Source organism: Cariama cristata, unplaced genomic scaffold, assembly GCF_000690535.1.
Source record: "Cariama cristata isolate BGI_N322 unplaced genomic scaffold, ASM69053v1 scaffold11988, whole genome shotgun sequence".
NCBI lineage: Eukaryota > Metazoa > Chordata > Aves > Cariamiformes > Cariamidae > Cariama > Cariama cristata.
In genome coordinates this window covers 33,468-44,950 of record NW_009630692.1, presented here as the reverse complement: position 1 = coordinate 44,950, position 11,483 = coordinate 33,468, and the positions used below count along the sequence as shown (strand labels likewise).

The 11,483-nt window shown below is 39.5% G+C and overlaps 1 protein-coding gene across 1 annotated transcript in view; it reads right to left on the bottom strand.

The window, feature by feature from the left end:
• KIAA1644 (KIAA1644 ortholog) overlaps positions 1 to 7,423 on the bottom strand; it is a gene marked incomplete at its 3' end in the record, with an annotated part of 17,459 nt that extends 10,036 nt beyond the window's left edge. The window contains exon 1 of the mRNA XM_009705654.1: positions 7,357 to 7,423. Within this exon, the coding sequence (XP_009703956.1) occupies positions 7,357 to 7,423 (67 nt within the window). The remainder of the gene's footprint in view (positions 1 to 7,356) is intronic.
• Positions 7,424 to 11,483: the final 4,060 nt, after the last annotated feature.

Sequence of the window (11,483 nt, the reverse complement as noted above, 5' to 3'; positions counted from 1 at the left end):
CCCCACCCCCGTCATCATTGCTTTATTAAAAGAGAACAACTTTTGGTAGATTAATTCAGTCAGGAACTGAAAGTGCTAGAAGAATGCTGTTTCTAAAGGAACACAGATATGGAGAAGACTAATTACATACCTGTTCTTGCCCTGCCTGGGAAAAATGTGTGTTCCAAATCTGAGGATGCTATAATCAGTAAAGAAATTGTCTTTCTTTAGACTTAGGTTTTCAAAACCCTCTGTAACTCTTGCAGCAAATCTGCATGTTCAAATTCTGTCACAAAATCCACAAAGTATGTAATTGCATGAACATGTATTTGTTTGAACAAGTACTTATTTCCCTGCACCCCTCTTAATTAACATAGCAATAATGAATGTGTTCCAGGATTAGGTTTTGAAAAACCTCAATGGCTGTGGTTGGCAGGGACCTCTGGAGGTCACCTGCTCCAACCCCGCTGCTCAGGCAGGGCCACCTACAGCCAGTTGCCCAGAACCACGTCCAGATGGCTTTGGAGTATCTCCAAGGATGGAGACTCTACAACCTCCCTGGGCAACCTGTGGCAGGTTGCCACAGGGGCAACTGTGAGGGCTCAGTCACCCTCATAATGAAAAAGTGTTTGCTGAGGTTCAGAGAGAACCTTCTTTGTTTCAGTTTGTGCCTGTTGCCTCTAGTCCTGTCACCGGGTACCACCCAAAAGAGCCTGGCTCAGTTTTCTTTACATCCCCCCTTCAGGCATTCATATACATCAGTAAGATCCCCCTGAGCCTTCTCTTCCTTAGACGGAACAGTCCCATCTCTCTCAGCCTTTCCTCGTACGAGAGATGCTCCAGTCACATTCATCATTCAGCAGCCCTTTGCTGAACTCCCTCCAGTAGCTCCATCTGTCTCGTACTGGGAAGCCCGGAACTGGGGACAGCACTCCAGCTGTGGCCTCACCAGTGCAGAGTAGAGGGGAAGGATCACCTCCCCCGGCCTGCTGGCAGCTCTCCTACTAACGTAGCGACAAAGACAAAGAGCTTTCTAGCCAGCCAGCTGGCCCCCGTGTCCCGGTGCATGTCCTGGTGCCTGAGGCTGTTCCTCCCCAGGAAGGTGCAGAACTTCACACTTTCCCTTGTGGAACTTCACGGGGTTCCTGTCGGCCCGTTTCCCCAGCCTGTCCAGGGCCCTCTGGACGGCAGCACAACCCTATGGCCTACCAGCCACTCCTCCCACTTCTGTGTCAACAGGAAACTTGCTGAGGTTGCACTCCGTCCCATCGTCATTTTAGTTTTAACTACCTATAATTTGGTTTTGGAAAAGTTAAATCTCAAAAATAATGGAAGACACACATGGCATGGGAGAAATTCACAAGCTAAGTAGAACTTTTAACTAAGTATTTGATTTCTAACAAGAACAGGAGCTTGACTCAGTTACTTAACTACAGATCTCCAGTGCCAGCTAAGATTTCCTTCGGCTGTTCGCTCTGGTCTCCAGCTTTCAGTGGAGGAGATGCAGGTCTCTTGTAGGCCCGGTGCACACACAGATGATCTGGGGCAAGTCAAATGCCATTAGATGCACACGGTTAGGCACCTATAAAGGTCCCTAGGTGTCCTGTAGATGTTTGGTACCAGTCGACAAGGGTACGCTATGTGCATTACAATGCGTGTAGTTCTGCTAGTCATCATCACCAGGAAAAAAAAGTGAGTCCATGCCTGAGGTCAACAAACAGAAAGTAAGTCTTATTACTGGACCTAATAAATGCAAGCGAAGGGGCAGCCTTCTTAGTGTAGCACTGCACTTCCAATAGTGATGTTTATCCACGGTATTTTTATTTACAGTATCTGGCACAAGAGCACCCATCTAATCCTCCTCTGATAAATGGCCAGATTCAGGTGCTTCAAAGGAAGATACATATGTGCTATACCAAACCAGCTGTGCAATAAACTCTTTAGTAAGAAAAATGTCCTCCCATTCTTCTCTTTTAGGGGTTGCTTATGTCCTGAACATTTATGTTTGGGTTTCTTCTCCCTACCTTGTCCAGTGCTCTCCCTAACCAGCTGAAGGATAACTTTCACTGAATCTAGAGATTTCTTATCAGAATTAGATTGCTTAATGTATGTACTACTTCAGTTGCAGCCACAGAGAAAATATAACTGAATTGATCAGTTTGACAGTTCTCACTTTTTAGCCATCTTGAATTATTCCCTCTTAGTTAGAATATCTGCACTTTGATTATATCAGCTGCCCCTAGGAAACAAAATTTTCTTCTTTGATGCCTGCAAAGCCTCAGAGTGCAACACAAATTTTGTTTATCATGCATATCAACAAAATCATGATATTTTTCAAAATGCAGGTATAATGCCTTTTACGGCTAAAGATATATTAACTTATTTTTCATTTCGAAAGTTACATTATTACAACTACTTACATGTTAATAATTTTTGAAGCGTCCAGTATAGATGGTGGTTTCAAGTTTGGGACAATTTAATGGAAGATACTTATTGCTAGAACTAGCTTTGCAAATAACAGGATAGCAAAAATGTCATTTTTTTGTATGTTATTACTACAACTTAGCTTAGGTGAATTACACCTGTGTTAAGCTATCACAAGTGAATAGCAGTCCCGCAAGGTTATACCTGACTTACATACATCTAGTGCCCGTTACAAGAATTAAACCGAGTTCTTTGTGTTTCATAAGCAATTGAATAGTACCATGCTTCTGACATTATTCAGGGCTGAGAGAGAGACACTGCATTGTGAGAATGCAGCAGAGGGCCATAGGACCCTAAGAAGTTTAGCTTGCTCGTCACTGCAAAGTGGTTTACTTAACAGCACATGTGAAAGTGTCCCCTGATCCCTAGTCGGGTCCTTTGCTCATTTTAAAAGGAAAACAAATCCCAGACTTCTTTGGGGATGAAAACTGGGGGAAGGATGACTACAGAATGAAGGGAGAATGAAGATAACATCAGGTCAGAGGAGGAGTGATGTCTGTAATAAAATGTAGTCCTAAGCAAATCCTTAAATAGTAAAATGTGTGTCAGTGATGAAAATAAATGCACAAATAAGAGCATAACATGGTGATTGAATTACAGTCTGAATCTGGTAGTCAGTGTGTGGTGGGTTAGCCCTGGTAGGCAGTTAAGCACCACACAGCTGCTTGCTGACTCCCCCTCCCAGTGGGATGGGCAAGACAATCAGAAGGGCAAAGCGAGAAAATCCATGGGTTGAGATAAAGACTGTTTCATAGATGCCTAAGAAAAAAACTCAAACAACAACAAAGGAAAACAACCCACAAGTGATGCTAATGCAATCACTCACTATCAGCAGACTGATGCCCAGCCAGTCCCCGAGCAATTTCTGGATAAACTCCCACCCCGGTTTTATTATTGAGTGTGAGGTGAGATGGTATGGAGCGTCACTTTGGCCAGTTCGGGTCAGCTGTGCCAGCCGTGTCCCCTGCCAGGCTCCAGCCCACCCCGGCCTCCTCGCTGAGGTGCACAGTGAGAAACCAAAGCGGCCTTGACCCTGCGTAACGGCTGTTCAGCAACAGCTAAAGTACTGGTGTGTTACCAACACTGTTTTGGTCACCGATCTAAAAGACAGCACCATAGGGGCTGCTGTGAAGATAATTAACCCCATCCCAGCCAGATCTACTACACTGTGAAAACACTTTATCAATTTATTGTAATCTCTGTAATTTTACTTGCTGTCTTTTCTTCTCTGAGACTCAGAGATCCAAGAAACAAAGTGTAATTTTTTTTTTTTAAAAAAGTATTTTTCCTGACTCTGCTTAAATCCTGAGGATTAAAGAGCCTTGTTTCTACAGAAATACTTCAGATGAAAGTATTATACCTGAAAGGCTCTTAAGTTGTCTGTTGCAAAGATGACAGCTGTTTACAAAGTAGAATTGCATGTGCAAATTCTCATACTATTTTTGAAAAGTATTATTGAACAGGTAAGTGATAGAGATACAGATGCTCCTATCTCTCTTCCCACTAATTTCAAGAGGAGAATAGTCTGCCATGCTTCAAATGACTGATTTAAGCTCATCTTAAGATTTATCTACTGTACCTTAAAAAGTAAACAGCCAGCGTGCATCAAACTGTTACTTCCCTATCTGTTCACAGTTAGAGGTCTGTGTAATGCTGATTAAATTTTTAATTTAGCTACTAAATTCTTAAAGCCCCAGTGCTTTCAGAATGGCTGGTCTTTATAAGCTTTCCATATGGATCCACAGAAATATTCACATGTATGCATTTTGCTTAGCACAATGCCAATCATTTGAGATCCTCTTGATAATTTTGCTATATGGAGCTATATTGCTTCATTTCCTACTTCAAAGAAAAATATTGTAATGTGCAAATAATCTGTCAATTTTTGCTTGTTAACACATGCCTTGCTGTCATTACTGATTTTATAAATGTGTTTCAATCCATTAAATGAATGTAAGTATCAACATTACCGCAAAGCAAACCTAAGAGTTAGTGGTCAGCAAGGGTATTCTTCTGGCACGACTGCACGCTGCCCCTCCCTTTGTTCTGCATTCCTTGTGCAGCTAGTACAACTGGTAAGTGTTCACAAATCCTGAAATTGTATGCCATTGTGATCTTGATAGCACTGAAATAAAACCAGTTTGAAGTTTCAGTATTCTCCATGCAATTTCAGCCTTTTTCAAAATGGAGCCGTAGCCTACCGACTCCGAACAGAAGCCTTGCTTTTCAGTGTTATTTGTCCCTGCCCTGAGAGTATTTTGCCCACGTTAGGCAAATGCATCTCCTTCCTAACTAAGCTGAAGCTGCCAAACTTCATCCTCATTCTGAGTCACGACCTTGGTATCTGACCACACCTCTGCTTCACCGCCACTGTCGCTGCTTCTCTCCTTTTCTGACACAACAAAAGCAGGCTCTGAGAACAGCGGCTCTGGGAACTTTTCTGTTACTCGTGCTCTTACTTTCATTCTGCCTGTGGAGCCAGTGAAAGTTACACTTCCAATTGTTAAGTGCGGTTTTCAACTATGCATACAGATCTTTAGAAATTTGGTACTAAGATTATGAATCTTAGTGTATCAAAGACTTGGAAGTAAAGCATGATCTTACAGGCAGAAGTCTATAAATCTAGGGAACTCAAAAGGAGTCTTGCCATTAGATTTTCATTTCAGCTCAGTTTAAAAATGATGTTCAGATCATACTAGTAAGACTAGCATCCTTTTTTCCCGCCCTGTCATTCTCACTGCATAAAGCCAGTAGTTTTCCTTTATGGAAGCTGAACTGTCTTGGACAAAAATTTACATTCATGCTGGCTGCAAAACAATAAAGAATAATTTTCCTCCTGTAAAATGTGTGCAAGTTAACAGTGACCTAAACCCACTCCTATAGATGTCAGCAGTAACGTTCCCTGAAGAGCAGAGTTAGGCTGGCACGAAAGGCTTGTGATAATTTCAAATTAAGCCTGTACTCTACATGCTAATGATGGATGTCAGATAATAAAATACTAATAGCCAAGGAGCAACAAGAAGATACGGTACACATTTACAAAGACAATACTTTGTGATGTTAATAGATAAATCATGTAAGAAGTAAAAGCTATATGTAATTAGTTTCAAACAAAAACATTGTCCTTCAGAGGCAGTACTTCTCTTCTAAGAGAGAAAAATGTCAGAACACTGGCTTTATGTCTGGGTTTGAGGGAGTAAGTGTGTATATATACCAGCAGCTGGCTACTTCTATTGGCACACACGATGTAATCACAGTGTCCCGGTCAGCTGCAACATAGGTATTTGGAACATAGGAAATTTGGAACATAGGAAAATGGTTGTAGAAGGAGGATCTCAGGAGGTCTGTTGTAGAATTCCCATATAAAGAGTGGTAAAGGTATGAAAACTTAACAAAAATCAACAGGAGAGACTGGTGCAGCTGGAAAAGTTATGTGCTGTTTGATCACTGGGATACATTCATTGAAGTCTTCTTGAATAATTGGCTTCATCCCTGCACCAGGGAAATAGCTGTCTGAAGTCACCTTGACCTGGAAAACAACAAAGCAGCTGCTCCAGCCCCTCTGCCTGATGCTGTGAGTAGGAGGGCAGTTGGATAACTGGGGATGCAGCGCCATACATAGGGACATCAGCGGAAGGACTGTACAGCAAAACAGCCTTTAAGATTAGGCAGAGAAGCAGTCCGTTTGGTAATATTATAACAGGGTTAGCAAAAGGACTGTGTCAGTTATAGCTAAATAATGAACTATCATTAGCAAGAATCAACCAGAACACTCGCTGACAAGCAATGAGACTGTGGGCAACAAAACACACACTTCAGCTTGCTGATGAGGATCTAACACAGTATTATAGGCATGACGGAGACAGAGTAGCAACAACTCCCACTGCAGCACAAAGATACTTTAAGATATATAATGCCTGGTAAAGTTTTAAGCATGGTGGTTAGGGATGTGATACAAGGGAATAAGGAGTAGTGATGGAAAAAAATCATTTTTGGATTAAAAAGTGCTTCAAGAACAGATGATAAAAGAGGTTGTACTGAGAGTTAAAAACTCATAGGATCAAATCTATTTGGACTAAGAACCTTTTTAATTCCTTTTAAAAAATACTCATTCTTAATTACAGAAAACCTTAATGTCCTAAATAACTCCTGAAGAACAAATGCAACTAATAATCATAGCATTCAACTAATTCTCAATCTAACAACTGACAGATTTCTGCACAAATCCTTTCTGTGTGCTAGCAGCAAACATCCAGGGCAGATCTACCAAGCATCAGCAGAAAAAAAAAAAAAAATCTCTGGAACCACTCCCTGGTCCAGTCGATTCTTTAGATTCAGGAAAAGAACATAATTATTTGCATACCATGATGCCATGTATTATTCTTCTAAATATATATAAGAGAAGTTACATTGTATCTAACATGTATTCACCTCAAGAACAGCTGAAGTTCCAAGTTCAGTCCTTCACATGCTTACATACTCTTGTGCACACACATAAAACCCCACAACTGAAACCTGACTTGCTCTGCTTCCAACAGAGGGTTATTTAGCAAAATGGTTGGATTGTACGGTGGTGTAGAGCTTGCCTTTTTTTTTTTTTTTTCAGATGAGTTGAAAAACTAGTATATCAAAACAGTAGCTTTGTTTCTGTTAAATTTTCAGCCTGCTTTACCATGTCAGCATCCCACCACCTTTTCCTTCTTAAACTGAATTTTCCATTGCACTTCAAATTCCAGCTTCCAGCTCTTAAATACAAAGAGGTTCTATTTATTTACTACTCAATGAACATTCCATTTGATCTTGTTTGTTTTGCAAGAACCCAGTATTAAATGGCAACTAATTTTTCCCTGTGGCACACATCAGTGAAAGATAAATTGAAAGTATAAAAATTACCTGCTGACAAGAGTAATGAAAGCAGCACCATCAGCACATTCAAGGACTGTTGACCACAACTTGTCATCGTTGGCTTTCATTGGTCCATTAGAGAATTACCTGTTGGACAAGAGGCAACATCATGGTTAAGTGTCTGTTTCATCTCACTTTTATTGTTCGAACTTTTACTTCCCCACAAAGCTTTGGTAAAGTGAGATGGCTTCATGCAATAAGAAAAAAAAATTCATACTTTTTTATGGACTTAGAAGTGAAATAAATTCTCCTTTCTATTCTATGATTTTGTTAGAATTCCTTTCTCATTTCACCATGAAGGTATACAGCTATTTACATACTTTTCATTAACTCAGCATAGAGACGAATCGTATAAAGTCTTTATTGGATATTCACACCTCCCCCGTAATCTACATTCAGCAAAACTGAGCTTGTTTTGCTGTCACAAGAAGGGGCTGTTGTATTATGCCTATAAGGACTAGGAGGATATAAACAATATAATAATAAATTGGCTGCTTTGAAAGTCAGTCTGTTTTACCCCATTAGAGGGTGCAGTCGTTCAGAAAGTGGGTCAAGCAACTGAGATGGTTGGAAACATTTCAAAAAATGTCTTTTCATTAAAGTCAGGGCATTTCACGGGATTATTATTTCTCATTTTCCTAGAAACGAGGGTGAGATGTGATGCAGTTTGGGTGGCAGTCAGCATCAAAAGGCCACCCTAGTTTTTTGCAGAATGGCCCCACAACAGGGTGAGTCCAAATGCATCTTATATCCACATTGATTCAATGTCACCAGCAGCACACGCTACAGCTCTAGCAGAGACTCTGTCCCAATGCAAGTGCTGTCATCAGGATCAGTAGGAACATCTGGTACCCCATCCTGTTGTCACTGCTACTGCAGACTAACGCTGGCCGTATAAGGTCTTCAGCATCCCAAACTCTCGTTGGTGTTAGAGAATAATAAAGAGGTAATTTATTGGTTTGCACAACAACACGGGGAGCTTGGGCTATAAACCAGAAAGCCTAGGTGGTGCTACTGAAAGCTGCTGGGGGGAGTCTAATTCTTGAGTTGTTAAAAAAATTGTTCTAAGGTGTTTATAAAGGAACAACTTGGAAAAAAGAAAGGAAAATGGCAATTTATGGCAAAAATTACACTGTTTGTTTCTGCCAGCTCAAGAGCAACCTGATGCCAAATGCTTATGAAATCAGTGATGTATCATATTAGTAAACTACCTAGTATTTATAAGTGTCTACCACAATCTACTGAATCAAAATAAAATCCCAAGACAATTGCATCTGCATGTAACAAAAGAGGAGGGGGTGAAAATCAACATTATCATGAGTAACTAAATTCTGAGTAACATACGTGGGCAGAGGAGGGGAGACACAGTGCTACCTACAAAGTGTTCAGAGACAAAAGATTTCTCACTAACAAAAAATGCTGTGTCTGGCACAAGCAGATTCCCTAAGAAGTCATCTTAGCATATGAAAAACAACAGATCACTAACCTAAAAATCAGTGTAACTTTTGTACAAGAAATCATGATAGTTTATACCGTTATCTGCAAACATGATGTTATCTGCAACCACTGTCTTTGTAGCTTTAAAGTCAGTTCTTCCAAGGAGAAAACAATTAGAAACCACCATGAGGGAAAAAAAGTGCAGAAAACTACAAATGTTAAGTAAGAATATTTCTGTAAGCATCAACCCTTGTTTGAAAAAGCCGCCACCTCTTTTCAGAAGGAAAATCACATTAATTAAGACACCAAGCAGACTTAAGGTTAGAATTGCATAAAAAAAAAATAATACTGAATATAAGCAAGATGTTAAGAATGTAGGAGTTTAATCAAGAAAAACAGATGGAAAGAGCAAGCTATTGCCAATATTGCTAATAAAAGGGGTAAGATTTTTTCCTGAGTAAACCAGAGCTGCAGGAATTCTCATAGTGATTCATTACTAGAGGGAAATCTTGGCTTTAGTAACAGTTAATTAAAAAGAGATCAATAAGCACTTCTGTTGTGTATCTGGGAAGAGACAGATGTTTGGTATAGGTGAGACTATTAAATATTTCCATATCAGGAATAATATAGGATGATATTAATGAGTTGATACTAAGATTCGTATTTTCATATTTGCAATTCTGTGTAATTTGTATCCAGTTATTTTAAAAGAGCTGGCTGGGGGACATATGTATCCTTTTTTCAGTTTGTTGGGAAACTATGGCAGCTTTCAGAAGACCTGAAAAAACTAAGGAGGTTTTCAGAAGTAAATGAGAAAATCTAGGTAATTACAAGCTTGTGAGCATGATGTGGATCTAGAGCAAGTTAATGGAATGGTTAATATAGAATCCAGTTAATAAATAATTAAGAAGAGTAATATAATTAATGCATATCACTGTGGGCTTATGGTAAATTTTATTTCTTTCAGTGTCGTTGCTGATGAAGGTAGCTTAAAGATAGTAATAATATAGTAGATTTCTGTAAAGTATCTCACTTAGTAGTATGCAATTTGACCAGGCAGTGAGAATGATTTAAAAAAAAAATTAAAAAACACACACCAAAAAACCCCCAAAAAGCATAGCAGTTATGGAAGACTAACTCAGACTGCAAATAAGATGTATGTTTTTTGAAAAGTACAGTCTTGCTAGTAATTGAGTACATACAGCCTTACTGGTAATGTTTTAATCAGTACTGTAAGTAGAAATCTAGAAGCTTTTCAGGGAGGGGAAGATTTATTCAATTCTGCCCAATAGAACTGGCAACAATGAAATCGGCATTTTAATCCAAGTCTTGTGATGCTTGTATTTTATTAAGTGCCAGCTGGGAAGATGAGGGTGAGAGACTAAAACACTAGAGCCACACATCAAAGGCCAAGAGAGTGGCAGAAACTGTGTAGATGTATACATATATACATATGTGTGATGATACGGAAACGCTCCAATTCCATGACTACTGCTTCAGTGATCGTTAAACTGAATATGACCATTTTTAGGAGGACAGAGATACAACTAACCATTCACTCCTTGACCATTTGGAAACTTTTTTATATGCTGTTGTCTGACTAAGGCAGTCATAGTGCAGTATCATGGGGACGTTTCTGAGCTCTTAGAGCTTAATCAGCCAGACGGAAGAGATGGGCAGAACAGTGGTATGCTAAAATAAAGTGCCTAGATCGTACAAAGTATTTCCTAATGCTAGGCCACAGAAGAGAGATGATTGAAACATGGTAATTAGCAGTGATCTAGCTGAGTAATTTTTTATTACTATTATTAGTTAAGACTGACAGGGCATTTTAAAATTAGAGAATTACATTTGAAGGAAAGAGGAAAGGTATGTTTGGTTGCAGTTTCTTTTTTGTTGGTTTTGTTTTTTGTTTTTTGTTTTTTTTTTTTTTTTTTTTAGTAAAATTTGAGGGTCTGGAGGCTAAGAGATTAGGTTTTCTTTCTAGTTCTGTAAATCAACGATTAGAAAGTTGGTCTAATGCACCAATTTTTAACGCACCACTTTAAGCTTATTTGTGATCCCTGTGGAAGGAAGGAGAATGCCCATCCTCTCCCATATCCTTTGAGATCCCTAGCCTCACACCACCTCCTCCCTTCTGCTAGAAATCACAGATATCTCTGCAGCTACATCATAAAGCAGACTAAAGAAATGGTTGAGGAATTACAGTTTTAGAGGCTTTTTTTTTTTTCACTCTGTGTTTCAACACGTCTACTATGAAACAGAAGAAATGGTCCTTACTCATGTTTTTAAAGTGCTTTCATATCTTTTCACAGAATAAGGATTATGTTAGGAATATTGCTTTCCCTTGCAGAAGATGCAACAATGAATGATTCAAAGACAGCAACGTTCAAAGGAAAGGTGCAGTAATGTTATGACCAAAGAGAACAGACATTAATATGAGACAGAGCAGGTGGGTGGCTTTTATTTTTTTCTGACGACAAAGAACCTGAAATTGCACTGGAACTTCTAATAACACCACTACAGAAACTGAACTCGTTTGCCTTTAACCTCCCACCTCACCACGGACATTAGATGCAGGGACCAGCTATATTTATCAGATCATTACACCAGATTTTACTTTTTATTTACACACCATGACATTTTAGCTCTTATTCTGCTGCTATGTACATTGCTTT